The 16,160-nt window shown below is 47.3% G+C and overlaps 1 protein-coding gene across 3 annotated transcripts in view; it reads left to right on the top strand.

Annotated features, from left to right (window-relative positions):
* Positions 1-14,377: 14,377 nt before the first annotated feature.
* The window catches only part of pappaa (pregnancy-associated plasma protein A, pappalysin 1a), a 76,806-nt gene continuing 75,023 nt past the window's right edge, over positions 14,378-16,160 (top strand). For all 3 annotated transcript variants that reach the window (XR_007959776.1, XM_052050369.1, XM_052050368.1), the window contains exon 1: positions 14,378-15,594. Coding sequence is in view for 2 of the 3 variants with exons in the window: in XM_052050369.1 (XP_051906329.1) it covers positions 15,198-15,594 (397 nt within the window). In the remaining variant the exon portion in view is untranslated. The remainder of the gene's footprint in view (positions 15,595-16,160) is intronic.

Below are 16,160 nucleotides of genomic sequence, written 5' to 3'. Positions count from 1 at the left end.
TTTTTTTTAAAAAAAAGATGACATCAGTGGTCTTCTACAGACCAGCATCTGTGCTGGTTGTAGTCAAATCATCCATTGCCTTTAGCCCCAATAATCAATGCCATGCGATGGACGAGTTCTGAACCAACACTTAATCCTTGTATCTGATTGCCATTTTTAAATATATTTTAAGTGAGTCTGGGGAAAAATGTACTTTATTTCAACTATACCAATTCAATGGTTTACCTCAATATTTAAAAAGTAGTGTTGCTGCTCATTGTAAAATAATAAATAAATAAAACCACCACCAAAAAAAAAACCCCTACAAATATTTTAAGTTAGTGGTTTTGCTCTGGGCCAGGAATAGATGAAGGGATTTGTGATAATGTTTTTTTTCTTTCAAGTATGTATTTTAAATAGAATACGCTCTGGGACAAAAATGCCATTAGTTGACGTCACGGCGACACGTCAACGTAATCCAACCGTAGAACTAGCTTTGTTTTTTGCCGTTTTTGCTTAAATGAGAATTCTATCGTAAGATAATTATGCATGCGTTTTAAGAAGATTATATGATACGGTTTGAAGACAGTTTTTTTTTTTTGCCCCTTTTTTGTTTCATGTCAGACTGTATTTGAGCCTCTCGAGTGCCGAGGGAGGCGGCCGAGGTACTGCTGATCATGGGGTGCTGCGAATGCGTGAATGACGTCATCCGTTTTCCGAGGACGTATTATGTAAATACGTGAGAACTGCTGTTTTTATGCCACGAGGGGGCGCCGTCAATTCAGAGATACAGTAAGGGGCGCCAAGAACATTATACCTCTTTTTCTACAGTAGCATTTCAAGGAGAAAAAAAAGTCTTTTGATATGATTAAAAAAAAAAACTCAAGTTAGATACTGTTAGCCCAGCCGCTGTAAGTTTGATTTTAACTTATTCAGACGACAGTTGTAAAAATATGCTAACACTGAACCGTGTTCTCCTTTGGCTTCTAGTTTGCATTATCAAATCAGGTTAACAACTGTGTTTTGCTTTTAATCTTATTCGACAGTCGTTTTTGCTCTTTTTTTTTACTGTTACACAACACGTTTGATCCTTTTTTTCCTTCCTTTGTAGATTCCCACCTATGTTGTCTTATTAGTAAGCCTAATTTATACTTTTGTAGCAACACTATTTTTATATAATGACAAAGTAAGTTCAGTGTCTTTTTGTTGTTGTTTTGTGTCTTCTAATGGCAGCGCTGTTCAAAACTGTTTCTGGACGACGTAACCCACTGTAGTATGTGATGTGTGAATAAACTCCTAATCTGTGTCTAAAGTCTTGAGTACATGATGCCATACTTGTCTGTCATCCAACCTTTGGTATTGCAATGTCACAGATTTGGAGTTGCAGGGAGTGTGAGCAGATATTGTCAAACTCCATAATGTGACATGCCGCCAAAAGCTCTCTGTCATGCTACAACCTAAAACTGCATTTTAGAATATGTCCATCAAAGACTTAAATTTTATTTTTGGTACGTTCAAATGCATTGTATTTTCTAACATTTTATCCAGAGATTTGTTTGCGGCTATTTCAAGGAACACGAGCAGCTGTCCATCTTTGTACTGCACGTGACCGCTAGATGGCAGTGCCTCTTCAGATTTAACATAGGTTCAACTTGGTCCAGAGATGTTTCTGAAGACTACCCTAAAATCAGTATTGTACAACCTTTGTCAATGCCTTTGCTGGTGACTTGACACAAGGAGAGAAGGTCGTATCTAATTATTTGTTTCATGCTTTGTGGCAAGGCGTCCTTCACCCACATGCAGTGACAAAAACAATTTGCTGTTGTCCAATTGGACCACTCGCAAAGCCACTCTGAACCAGTGAACCATTTCATTGGTTGAGTGGCCTCAAGTGGGATATAATATCGGTTTGTGTACTTCCTGTGTGTATACATAGAAGCACAATGACCAAAAAAACAAAACACGTTAATCAAACTAATGTAATAGTTGCCTGGCTGTATAGAAAGGCGTCTGGATCCGGACTTGGGGGAGGGGGGCGGGGTAGCGCCATCCTGCTCGTCTGCTCACTGAGCAAGAACAGCCAGGAAGGAAAGAGACATTCTCCTCTTCCTCATCTTCATCTCCTTCCTGTATGAAGCACCTGACTTATCAGGAGTGACACGAATGTACAGAAGTGCCAGGGTGCATTCTGCCGGCCTGCTGTCAGGTGTCGTTCCCGCTAACACTCCACCTAGGCTGTGACCTCATAAGCCCCCCTGAGCCTGCATCTGGCGCCTTGCCCGCACTGCACCGTCTGCCTGCTCCTCTGGCCGCCTCTGCAGATGTATACGGTGCATACGTGTATCTCATAAAATTGTATGAAAGCCCCCCCCCCCCCCCCCCCCAAAAAAAAGCTGTTCCAAGTAGAATTTCATCCATTAGGAAATCAAGTAGAAGGTGTGTCAGAAAAACTGTGTCACAAAACGTATTCCAAACCCAACTTACAAACTATGAGTTTTTCCCCTTCAACTTGGGCCAGAACGGCAATCCTGCTCCCAGAAGAATACGGTTAGAAGTGAATAAAGACGTAGCAGAGAAGACTGATGAAAATGTGTTTAGACTCCAGACGGATTACTTTGAGAGGGCTAACTTATAGTTTCGATTTTAAATACATCTTTGTTGATGCCAGTCCTGGAACCTCTATGACAGACCGTGTGTACATATATTCCACACAGTGGGAAAACTTAAATAAGAATTCCATCGTAAAGGGGAAGCCGAGTCAAGAAAGTTCTTTCCAATAACGTTCTCTATGCGCCCCCATTTGTCTAAACACGGTATTCGTCTTAATATGATATTTGTAGAATATGGATGAAGCGGCAAAATCCGTCTGTTTTTATCCGTCTCGCGACGCTGTCAATTTCGCCACTTGCTGTCAACTGAAAATGACATCACAGCACCTGGGAAAAGGGCTGAGGTAACAATCGAAACGTCATGTGACATTTGCAAGCTGAGCCCCTGCGGCACTGTGATGTCATCTTCAGTCGCCAGCGTGTGTCATAACTAGACAAAATGGCCGCCCCGTGAAATGCATGAAAACGGATGATTTTTTTCTGCTTTCGTGTTCGACAAATACTCATCAGAATGCTTTGTTGAGACTATTGAGGGCGCACGGAACACATTGTGGAGACAAATTTTGACACTTTCACTTCATTTAAAACTCATTCAGTACCAACCAAGTCTGAAAAGACATTTCAAAACGTCTTTGGGAGTGAATGAGTTGAATAAATCATTCAAATCAAGTACTGATGAAAACGGGGACCTTCCAGCCTAAATGGAGGAACCCGTGTCTCCTTATAGGCCAATGAGAAACACGTCGTTTGTCCCAGCCACCGTTTTCTGCAATTGAAAGGTTCATTTCTATAGAACGGCGTGTGTGTGCGAAGGCTAACTACACAGGCAAAGTCAAACATCCACCAGCACTCCTTCCCCGAGTGAAGCCCCGCGATGGGGAATTTCCGAGGCATTTAAAAAATTCATGTGCGAGTTGGCATTATGTGACTTGTCCAAAAAAGTGACGTTTGACTTCAGGAGGCCCGACTGCGTGTGACCGCTGTGCCCGAAAGGAGGTCAAGGTTAAATTCTGCAGCGGTGCTATAAATAGCCCCCAGAAACGTGGTTACCCCCCCCCCTCCACCCCCACCACCTTCGTCATTTCCAACCCAACAGATCTCACTGTTATCATTTATTCATCGCCACCATGATCCAGACGTTCCGTGCAGCTGGAAAAAGCAGCATGTCATTCGCATTGTGGACTGTTGGATTTAGGGAAACAGGCTTGTTTGCTCTCCACACACGCGCGTCATTGCCAGCACCGAGTGTGTGTAACTTGGCGGAGGAAGTTACTATGAGTTAAAGTGGACTCCTCTTCTTCAAACAATCTGCTCCTCCTGTTCTTTCTTTTGCCTTTTTTTTTTAAATTTTGGTCTTCAACCCTTCCTCTATAAATGTCTTCCATTGCATATTCCCGACATTACCCCTTGTTTTTTTTGCATACCAAATTTTAATAGCTTGTAACTGCACCCAAATGTTGGAACCGACGTTCATTTTCCAACATCGCCGCCTTATCGTGTCGGACCCATGCCGTGTCAAAACAGCTTTTCTCTTCCCAGCAATCTGAAAATGTTTTATCCGTCCAATGTATTTAACCCGTTCAGGGACAGCAGTCGCTACAGTACACGGCTTATCATTTCTGTCGGATAAATGCTGTTTTTCTGTTGAGAAGCTTTTACTTTTTTTTTTTTTTTTTGGAATGGCTCGTACGCAAATAGTTGGGCATTCATCGTGGATGAAATTATTCATTCATTCATTCATCTTCCGTACCGCTTGATCCTCACTAGGGTCGCGGGGGGTGCTGGAGCCCATCCCAGCCGTCTCCGGGCAGTAGGCGGGGGACACCCTGAATCGGTTGCCAGCCAATCGCAGGGCACACAGAAACGAACAACCATCCGCACTCACACTCACACCTAGGGACAATTTAGAGTGTTCAATCAGCCTGCCACGCATGTTTTTGGAATGTGGGAGGAAACCGGAGCACCCGGAGAAAACCCACGCAGGCCCGGGGAGAACATGCAAACTCCACACAGGGAGGCCGGAGCTGGAATCGAACCCGGTACCTCTGCACTGTGAAGCCCACGTGCTAACCACTTGGCTACCGGGCCGCCGTGGATGAAATTAAAACGGTTTTATCTCGTGACAAATGGCCTCATCCACGTCCTTAGGAGTGAAACGTCACATCTAGGTGACTTGATTTCCTATCCACCGTGACGTTTTAGAAAGGCATAAAAATGTCATTGTTCAAATACTTCCGCAAGTGTAGCGATTGTTGGGGGGGGGGGCCGTCGTGATACCCCCGGCTTTTGCATTATCGCTTGTCACGGGCGCATTGTTGGTTTTGAACTGAATATTTTATCGCTCAAAAGAAAAAAAAAGAAAAAGCTCAATTGCCAGTGATTTAATATCCAGTGCCGTTTTTGCATCCTATACTCTCTCCACTCATTTTCCATGATTTATAACCCCTTTTGGCCATGACTATTCCCGTGGGAGGATAACTCCCTGGCACAGGCGCCAATTGGGCAATTTTGATTTGATAGGATGCTGAAAAATGACCCGTTTATTAGCTTTGATAATTAGAGCTAATGGATCATCGCAATTTTCCTAAGCCTGGCATGAAAAGGGAACGAGCTTGCAATTTGGGTACATGATGCATGATTTATAGTCAAATGGGAGTAAGCGTGGCTCATCGCCGAACTATTTGATGTATTTATGTTTTTTTTTTCCTTCCCCTCTCCATGGTAACGTGTCAATACACTAATATGAGCTTCAACAACATTTTTGTGTTTGTGTGTATGTGCGCTTTCTTCCCAAAGTGTGGCGAGGACGCGAGGGCGCTCCAGGTGCAACGTGATGACGCATGTTGATGTCGGAGTCCTTGGCAGTGTCCTTCAAAATGAGGGGGGGGAAATGCAAGGCAAGAGGCAGGTTTGTTTTACAAGGTTTAATCATTCCCGACGCCATTTAAAAAAAAAAAAAAGGATGAGCCGATTGATCAGGCTTTATTGATCTGCCACAACCCTCTGACCTCCCGATTGATGTCGGGCCTTATAATGAGGCCTCGGATCAGAAGCTTTAGGGTTTGAGGAAGGCTACCCATGGGAGTGGTGGCTTACACACACACACACACACACACATACAGTGCAGCTCAATCAACTTCGTACCATTGTTACATCGCCATGCCCTCGATAACCCCAATTTGCATAATCGGCTTTTTGCATTGTGTGGCCCAGACACATTAAGGTGCGGCATTGCATTGTTAACTGCGAATCAGCATGCGACCATTGTTTGCTCATCTGCATTGTTTATTTATGCCACAGCATGTGTTTTTCAGCTTTAGCCGGCCGGCTAAAGGCTTGACGCCGCCTCTTCCGCCCCGCATATACATTACAGCTGCCCGTCGCGGTCGTGTCAACAACGCACACACTGTGTTGTTGACACACTGGCCACACCCCGAAGCGGAGGAGTCGTATTTCTCGTGTCACGTAGTGTTCCCCTTGTTTACCGTATGCATACTGGACATTCCAGTCATTTTTTTTCTCCCCCCCCCCCCCCCCCAATGCCGGGAACTTAAATGCGGTTAGCGATCCCTGAACCATCTGTCTACTGGGCTTCATCCCTTCAGACAAGTCACGATGGTGAATACATAATCGACTTGCTTTTTGATGGTGCACCCTGGTCATAGGGGGTGCGCCAACTCTGCTGGAATGTCAAATTGGGACTTAAAATGTTTGGCAATGCTCTTTTTTGAGGCGTGCCGTGGGGGACACGGACGTACATATGAATGCACTAACGATACCGCTTTGGGAGGAATGAAGCCACCGGCGGCCATCTTATGTTGCCGCTTGCTCAGCCCACCTACCTTGAATATATTGATTTCTGTGTGGCATTTTCACCTTATTGTTTGTCATCATGGTTAAAATATCACCGTGTGTGGCATCAGGTTGTCCATCCATCCATCCATCCATCCATCCATCCATCCATCCATCATCTACCGCTTATCCGGGGCCGGGTCGCGGGGGCAACAGCTTTAGCAGGGAAGCCCAGACTTCCCTCTCCCTAGCTACTTCTTCCAGCTCTCCCCGGGGGATCCCAAGACGTTCCCAGGCCAGCTGGGTGACATAGTCTCCAGCGTGTCCTGAGTCTTCCTCGGGGTCTCCTCCCGGTGGGACATGCCCGGAACACCTCACCAGGGAGGCGCTCAGGAGGCATCCGAATCAGATGCCCGAGCCACCTCATCTGGCTCCTCTCGATGTGGAGGAGAAGCGGCTCGACTCTGAGCCCCTCCCGGATGACCGAGCTTCTCACCTTATCTCTAAGGGAGAGCCCGGACACCCTGCGGAGAAAACTCATTTCGGCCGCTTGTATCCGGGATCTCGTTCTTTCAGTCACGACCCATAGCTCGTGACCATAGATGAGGGTTGGGACGTAGATCGACCGGTAAATTGAGGGCATCAGGTTGTACCAATAATTATTGGATGAAGGATACTTGACTAATTTTAACCAGGACCCAAAATCTGCCACCAACAATGCGACATAAAATTTACTTCAATTTCAGTACACAGCACAATGTCCAAACATGGCGAGTAACTTCAGCTGCTCATCTCACCCCAATCCAATCTTTCACCAAATTTACACACTCAAAATGGTTCATCCAACCTTGGAGTAAAAGCAAACTACTTCGTTTAGAATCAACGGCGAAGGGGTTCGCAAAATGACTCAGTATTTCTTAGTATGTCGGAAATTTCCTTTTTTTTTTTTTGCTTTTATTTATTTTTTTGTGCTGTACCGAGGAGTAGGGCACGCCAGCTTTGTCGGATGTTAAAAAGGGATGCACGGTTCCAAAAGTTGACTGATCCCAAGGATTAAGAAGCACTGTAATAATTTCATGCTTCGTGTGGCTCACAGGATGTCGTTGAGTCATTCCATCTGAATCACAGGCTCTATCAACATTAATTCCGAGTAAATATGCTTTTGTCGCTGGACCGAGCTGCATCAAATGTAGCGTATTGAGCAAAAAGTCTTTGTAGTATTAAAAAAAAAAACACATACAACAAGAACAGTAAACTTTAAGGACACTTGAGAGTGCTTTGAATTAGGCAGCCTGTTTTTTATCTTGGCTCTGGCAGACAGATTGGCACAAACCTTTCTCATGAAGCCGCTTGACCTTGTGATCTGTTCGTAAACATCCTATTCCCAAAGGAAATAATGCAAAATAAATCAAATAAATCAAGTGGGCGGGCCCGGTAGTCCAGTGGTTAGCACGTCGACTTCACAGTGCAGAGGTACCGGGTTCGATTCCAGCTCCGGCCTCCCTGTGTGGAGTTTGCATGTTCTCCCCGGGCCTGCGTGGGTTTTCTCTGGGTGCTCTGGTTTCCTCCCACATTCCAAAAATATGCATGGCAGGCTGATTGAACACTCTAAATTGTCCCTGGGTGTGAATGTGAGCGTGGATGGTTGTTCGTCTCTGTGTGCCCTGCGATTGGCTGGCAACCGATTCAGGGTGTCCCCCGCCTACTGCCCGAAGACGGCTGGGATAGGCTCCAGCACCCCCCGCGACCCTAGTGAGGATTAAGCGGTCCAGAAAATGGAGGGATGGATGGATAAATCAAGTGTGAGCGCGGATAGTTGTCACTTTATGTCTGCCCTGTGATTGGCTGGCAGGGTGTCCCCCCCTCCCTGCCTACTGTAGACGGCCGGGCAGCACGCCCGCGACCCTCATGAGGATAAAGGTTGATCAGAAAATGGATGGATGGAAAGAGGGGGTTTCCCAACCCTGTTGAAATGTTGCATTGGTTCAAACGCGAGAGAATTGCATTTTGGGGGCGGGCCTTCAATTGGCCTTTTTTGGAGTGTCCAGGAAAAGGCTTATCAAGTCTTTTTCTGGGGTGTTGTGTGCTGGAAAATGGTGGTGCGCCAAACGCTGGGCATGTTTTAAAAGGGGTGCACCTTGAACCAAATTATTTTTGCCGATTCTTCCAATGGGACATATCCCATTCACCTTAGCAGGCATTTTCCACTCATCCTCACTCGAAGGGATCAAACCACCTCGAGAAGCGTTCCGAGGAATCATCTCTTTTCCTTTCGCCCTCACTGTTCCAGCCACCCTTGGCTATGACGTGGCCTCATGCCCCCAGCCCCCCAAAAAAATGATATCCTCGGATGCGTCAGCCCGCTTCATCCGTCCGAATAACGCGCTGGAGTTTGTGTTTTTATGGACGAGCGTCAGTGCAAGTGTATTTGGAGCGGGCTAGCTAACGAGCGTGTTAAATATCTCCATATGGACGTTTCCTCGAGTCTAGACGGAGGGGCAGTGGCGGTGGCGAGCGGCGGTGTGCTGACTGCGCCATACCCCGGCGCATATAATTCTTCCCCCCGTAAGCAGCGCAATTCAAACAAGGTTCCAGCCGCCTTGGTTGTGGTCGCTGAGCCATAATGGATTAATATTATTTACTGCACGCCTCACTCGCAACAGCGGCCAAACTCCAGGATGTGGCCGTGACGGCGACTTTTTGAACGCCGGGGCATTCCTCTTAGACTAATTCATCACACTTTCTCCTTTTTTGGAGAAACAATTGATCTCCTCAAAAAGAGCCATAAAACCTGTGGCACCTTAACGCCTTCGTCTATATTCCTGCTTAACCGTGGTGATGGAGTGGCTATAAACTTTGTGAGCTCATTAATTTTGGTAATGAAGCGGCATAAAGCAAACGTGCTCCAAAATACTCCGTCAACACATCCACTGGAAAAGCTCTTAAAGTGCATTGTGGAGGCAAACTCTGTGTTTTGGGGCTAATTTATCACCTTGTATCATGGAGTGAAAACTCTTTTAGAACGCCGGTTGAATATTTTGGGGGGGTGAGGGGGGGCAGGCATGTCTAGACAATTTTGGGGGGTGCTCAATCAAGCACCAACAAAAATATGTACAATCTCAACAATTTATTGACGATAGGTCCTTTTTAAGAAAGAGTCAGTTGACTTTTATTATTATTATATATAAAAAAATCATGAGGCGGCCCGGTAGTCCAGTGGTTAGCACGTCGGCTTCACAGTGCAGAGGTACCGGGTTCGATTCCAGCTGCGGCCTCCCTGTGTGGAGTTTGCATGTTCTCCCCGGGCCTGCGTGGGTTTTCTCCGGGTGCTCCGGTTTCCTCCCACATTCCAAAAACATTCGTGGCAGGCTGATTGAACACTCTAAATCAGGGGTCACCAACCTTTTTGAGAGTGAGAGCTACTTCGTTGTCCTGATTGTGTGAACGGCTACCAAATTGCTACACGTTTAAAATAACATTTGTACAAATTACATTTAATAATATGACAATGTGTTATTTTTAATACTTAATTATTTTAATCTTCAGGCTCTGATCATCTTAAAGATGTCTCACAATACTGCCAGTGTTTGCATTTTTAATGCATAATTTCTACGAGCAAATCACAGTCCTAGCACGGGTGGGCTATTAGTGTGGTCCTCACGGGTTACCTGGTGCCCGCGGGCACCACGTTGGTGACCCCTGCTCTAAATTGTCCCTAGGTGTGAGTGTGAGTGCGACTGGTTGTTCGTTTCTGTGTGCCCTGCGATTGGCTGGCAACCGATTCAGGGTGTCCCCCGCCTACTGCCCGGAGACGGCTGGGATGGGCTCCAGCACCCCCCGCGACCCTAGTGAGGATCAAGCGGTACGGAAGATGAATGAATGAATGAATGAATAAAAAATCATACGAGTACATGATTCTTTTTGAATTACAATGAGAGAAGCATACTTTTGGCATGCGATCGTGTTATTGACAAGCTGGCTGACTGATTGGATGCCCAGTTCCATTGAAACTCCGATTTTGCGTGTTTTCTGAATGATCGAACGTTAAACCTCCCGTCGACCGAATGCTTTCCCTATGGATTTACTCTGTCGCTGAAACTGTTCGCAGAACTATCCAAGAATCCCCCCCCCCCCGACCCCCCCTCAAATAATAATAAATATCTCCTGAGGTAGCGCGGCCATTTGTAGCAACCACAAATGCCCTCTAAGGACTCTGACATTTGAATTTCGTACTGTGAGACTGATCAGCCAATCGGCGGCCCCGCTGCCGATCGCTACCAACCAATCACAGCCCACGGCTTGGCTAGCGGCCCCGGAATCGATCTTGATCCAATCACTGGACGTTTGTTACGCTAAGCTCTTTGAGTACTTCACTTCGCCTGGTCGTCGCTCCTTACATTTGCATCTTTGGCAAAACTGGCTCAAGTGCAAGCTCAAAGATGCAAGCAAGAGGCCGAGCGGCACGCAGGGACGGTGGGATTGGATTAAAAAAAAAAAAAAAAAGCGCGGTGGCATCTTGCCTTCTCTTGTGTGTGTGTGTGGCTCAGCAGCTGGAAGTTCTGACTAATGGATGCCGTAGCACGTGGACGAGGGAAGATCAAGTGGCCGAGCGGGGGGGGGGGGGGGGGGGGAGTCGAGTCAGAGGCGCTGGGATGAAATATAGAAATTTCAACAAAAAAAAAAAAAACCCGTAAAATGTAATGGATCATGACGTGCTGATGGAAACGCTCATGGGGAGACGTCATTCGAGGCCAGAAATCAGAGATGAAATGAGTCAACGACCCGCTGACATCCACACTGAGCTAAGCACCCTAATGCTGAAATGTCACCTTCCAATTATTGCTTCCTAATCCTTCAGCTCAGCCGTTCTGCCAACTTTTTTGGAGCCGCGACCCCCTCGTGCTTACCCCTAAAATAAAACGAAAATGGGAGTCCCTCGGTGACGGATTGACGGAGCTTCCGTCGGTGGTGTCGGACTGCCCGCCACTGATGCTAGCACGGCCGTTTGGCGTTGCGTTGTGCTTTTTTTTCCCCCGTTCTCTTGTCCGACGTGCGCACCTTATAAATATGCCAGCGTCCATCTGAACTGGCTGCCCTTCCAACGCTAAGTGCATCTAAAAAAAAAAAAAAAAAAAAATGACAGCTGCCAAAAGCATTAGAAAAGATTAAACCCGATTTGTGCGTATAGCGTATACATTTCCCGTAATCTTTGGCATTGGTTAAAAGTAACAAACAACACCTCTGTGCTGGTCGCTCGCAGGCCTCCTCTGCAACTGGTTTCCTTTTGAGCAGGGGGAGAGGGGGGGGGGGGCGTTCTGCGTGACAGTTTTCACGGTACGGTTGAAAGTTTGAGCCGCTGCTGTCAGTTTGTAGTTGGGATTATATTTTTAAGAGGTTTAATGGGTTATTCTCTAACTCTCTTTCGAAAGAGAAGCCTGTGTGACGTTCCGGCTGCCGACACAGAGTCCCGTTGTCGATATTTTTGTTGTTTGAGTTGGATAGTCGCCCCGATATTCTTGCAGTGTTAACACTTGGAATTCGACGGTGTCAAATCGGCAACAATCTTTGAAAAGATGAAAGCATTTAGGTTGCCGCTTTAAAACAGTCGCAGATTAAGCTTGGTGCATTAATGGATTATGAGGCTGTGTGTGTGTGGGGGGGGGGGGGGGTCGCTCTCCTATTTATCTGGTGCCACTCGCTCCGCGGTGGCTCGGATGACGCAGTGGGATTATTGCGGGAGCAGGCCGCAACCGCTTTTCTCCAAACACGAGCGACCACATCGCCGCGGGAGCTGGGCGCACCGGAGCGTTCGATCGTAAATGTTCTATCCTGACTTTGGTCATCGTTCAAACGACCGACGTGCATCGTGGATTCACTTTGGTTCGTTTGGTTTCTGCGGGATAAGGCCTTTGTAAAGGCACCCGATTCAAAGCCGATGGAGTCGCATTGCAAAGTGAAGTCTGTTGAGTGTGCGCGCTATGCCAGCTTCTTGGCCTAAGGCCTCTTAGGCCCGTAGGTTAAAGATGGATGTTGTTATTTCTGGAGCGTTGAATCTAAAAATAACCGGATGGTCTTGTGTAATAAGGAGAGATGGCGTAAGGCCCTTTTAGTGGGTTTGAATGGATGCAGAGGGGGGTGGGGTGGGGGGGGTTGCAAGATAGTATAAACAATCTCATTGCGTAACAGCTGGATGCAGAATCCCCTTCTGCGTTACACGCCAGACACAACATTAGGTACACCTGCACAAGACCAAGAACGTCCGATGCCGCTTCCCACATCCCGACAAGAGACACGAACAGCAAAACACTTGCGGTCGTCACACGCCCTTTTGTCAAACTTTTGCAGTCACGCAAGTCACACTTCTTGGGTGAGAAAATATCGGATCCATATGTAGTTAAGCGGGAGTTTGGAATCCAGAGCCGTACCACCCCCCCGCCCCTTCCCCCGCCCAAAAATACCCCCAAAACAAAACCTGTAGCCAAATCTCCAAAAGAGACTGATTTCACAACCGTTATCATTTTGTCACCGTATTAAAATCGCTCACTCTTCCTTTCAGGGTCATACACCTTTTCCGTATGCCGATATGTCACGCAACCCTCCCTCGCACCCACCCGCCCGCTCCCCCCCCCCCCCCCCCCCCTTCCCCGGCCACCCACCAACCCCACACCCACCCCGCGCAAGAGACACAAAGGGAAATATGTGGGCCGAAGTCGCAACAACACATGAAGGAAGAAGGCAAATATTGAATGTTTGTTCCCGCTTTCCTTTTATGGTAGGTGGCAATGCACATTTACAACAAACAGCTTGAGGCAAATTCCATAAGGCGGGCTATATGGAAAAAAAGACACCACAGCTACGGAACCACACTACATGTGAAATCTATGGAAAGATGCTTAATTTAAAGCTTGCGGCAACACAATCTGTAAAGTGGATGGAAAGACTCCACATGTAAATATTAAGTTTATGGAAAGAAACGTCACGTGGCGTCTATGGAAAGACATCACGTTTAAAAAGTCCATGGAAACACCCTTGTATGTGAAAACATGTAAAAAAAAAAAAAAGGGAAGTCAAGTCAAAATGTTCCTTGACAATAATACGTTGAATGTGCCCTCACTTGTGTAAACCACGGCAATTCCAATTAATATCGGGTCTGTTGAATATGAATCAAATAGCAAAAATCCACATTTTTATCCAACTCTGGGTGGCCAGTTTGGCAACTGCTGTCGACTGAAAATGACATCACAGTGCTGAAGGGTTCAGCTTGCCAATGTCACATGACCATACCTAGAAAACAGGTGAGCCGTGATTGGTCGTTACCTGAGCCCCTGCGCAGCTGTGATGTCATTTTCAGTCGACACCAAGTAGCAAAATGGCCGCCGCCAGAAAGTTATCCATTTAAAGTCCATGAAAATTGAACAAGTAGCATGCAAACACACTAAAAATACACATCTGAGTTTTCATTTAATTATACTAATAGTGGTTAGCTTATTTTTTACAATTATTTACTCAAACAATTAGAGACGCGATGCCCATCTGTGACATCCCAACAAACAATTAAAGGTACTGACTGACATTTTACCCGCCGTGGTTACTGTGACTCTTTTACACTTGTATGACTGACTTAAGAATGTTAAAACGATGCGTTTCAAATATTGCCTGCGCAGATTTATGTTGGTGACGGTTTGCCCTTTTTTTTTACACATTATTTGGCCAGAATGCAATATGCGTAAATATACACGTGGATGTGTCTGCATGGCGAGCTAGTTCCAGATGTGGCCACCAGGGGGATACAGCCCACACAATAAAAATCATACCTCAGAATGCAGTGGACAGTGAGAGTTCCCTACCTGCGAGTGCGTGTGCCCGCGCGCGCGCGCGCCTGTGTGTGTGTGTGTGTGTGTGTAAGAGAGAGACTTCCCATTTTGAGGGCGACGGGGTGGGGGTGATAAGACCACATACACTTTCACACACAGCCGAAACATTTGAAACATGAGTTGTTCTTTTCGAATGTCTACGCACACCCATACACACGCTTGCGCACGCACACGCTTGGGGAGAAACCGGCTCCGCGAGCGAGGAGCGACTGGTGCGCACAAGTGTGTCCGCTTTCAGCGCGCGTGAGGACGGCCGATGCTGCGCTTCGGCACCCCCTCTCCCGCTCCCCCGCAACTTTTTTGACTTTTTTTTTTTTTTAAATACAGCATCCTAAAAGAAGTTGGGACCCTTTACAATTTTTTTGGTGGAGATTTCTTTTAATAAATATGGGTGGCTGCCTCGCTGCCACTTTCCCACTCTTTTTAATTGATGAAATGTCATTTTAAGAGTGGGATAAAGCATTCCCCCCCAAAAAAAGAAAAGGGGGGAGGAGGTGTGACAGCAGCTTTGCGGACAACTGTGGATCTCTGCGAGTAACTCCTGCCGTCCGAAAGGAGGGGAGGGGGGGCGGTAGGGGAGGTGGATGAGGAGGGGGGGGGCAACGGCCGTACCCCCCTCTCCTTGATTGATTAGTTATTAGTCATCCCTTTGGCTAAATGGGACCCATTGAAAAGGCACCGTGGAACACATACATGAATCAAATATTCCTCGTGTCCCCTCAATGTCTCCACAGTAGTTTTGCTTAAGAAGAGAGGGGGTCGTGGCTTCGCATTATAAAGAGAAGGGGGAAAACAGCAAAGCTTTATGAGGTTTATTTAGACACTTTCAACCGCAAAAAAAGAAGAGGATTTCAAAAAGAAGAGGAAGTGTGGACTATATTTTTCTACTTGTTTTTTTTTTATTTTTTATGTCTCATTTGTTTTCCATTTTCATTGTGAAAAAATGAAACTTTGGACGTCTCCCTGGGTGTCCTGCCTGGTGATTCTCATCCTGTGTTTTGGATCAGAGTGCGGAACGGTGGAGCGGCGGAAAGGCAGATCCAAGAGGGACTTGGTGCGCATGAGGGAGGCGAGAGCCGCCGTCCCGGGGGCTTGCGCCACGCGTCTGCCCCGGGGCAAGCGCTCCCTGGCCGGCTTGGAGCGCCGGGGGCTCCGCCAGCGTCGGCGCTCCTCCTCGCAGCCGGAGCTGAGCTCCCCCGAGCGGGGCAAGGCTGTCTACTTCACCGGCAGGGGTGACCAGCTCCGGCTCAAGCCCGGCGTGGAGATCCCCAGAGGAAACTTCACACTTGAGATGTGGATCAAGCCGGAGGGAGGTCAGCGATCGCCCACCGTTATAGCAGGTAGGAACACCGTGTCGCTTATTTGATACATTGACATATTTCGCTGTAGTCGATGCAACATATTAATCCGAGCCGCCCGGTGACAACTCGGCATCATTCGTGGCAGGGCAGCGTACTTGCACGCAGCTTGCCTCGGATGGAGCAGATTTAGCGCGTCAGCTGGTGTCGCGGCGCGTTCAGACGGAGGCGATTCCTCCAAAAGCCCACTCGGCTATTTTAAAACTATGATGTAATGGTACCGAAAGTTTGGCGCTGCGAGCGCGACACGAGAAGTTGATATGGAGCGCGCGTCGCGCATTTTTTGGACGTTATTCCAAACGATCGGCAGCAGGAATTGAGCGCCTTTTGCGCACTTTGACGCACCGCGCTCATGCTGATCATACCCCTCCGCGCAACCTAAAATCTTTGAAATTGATCAAGTGAATGATGATGATGATGATGATGCATCGGGGTGCGGAGGTGGACTTTCTGGGGGCGCGCGCGGGAGAGGGGGTGGGGTGGGGGTGGGGGGTGAGCGGGTTCTCCATTCGGATCTGCAGCCGTGCGTTGAAAGCGTGCACCAAAAG

The sequence above is a fragment of the Hippocampus zosterae genome, chromosome 18 (assembly GCF_025434085.1).
Source record: "Hippocampus zosterae strain Florida chromosome 18, ASM2543408v3, whole genome shotgun sequence".
Lineage (NCBI taxonomy): Eukaryota > Metazoa > Chordata > Actinopteri > Syngnathiformes > Syngnathidae > Hippocampus > Hippocampus zosterae.
The sequence above is the reverse complement of the archived record's forward strand: the minus strand, read 5'-3'. Positions and strand labels throughout refer to the sequence as shown.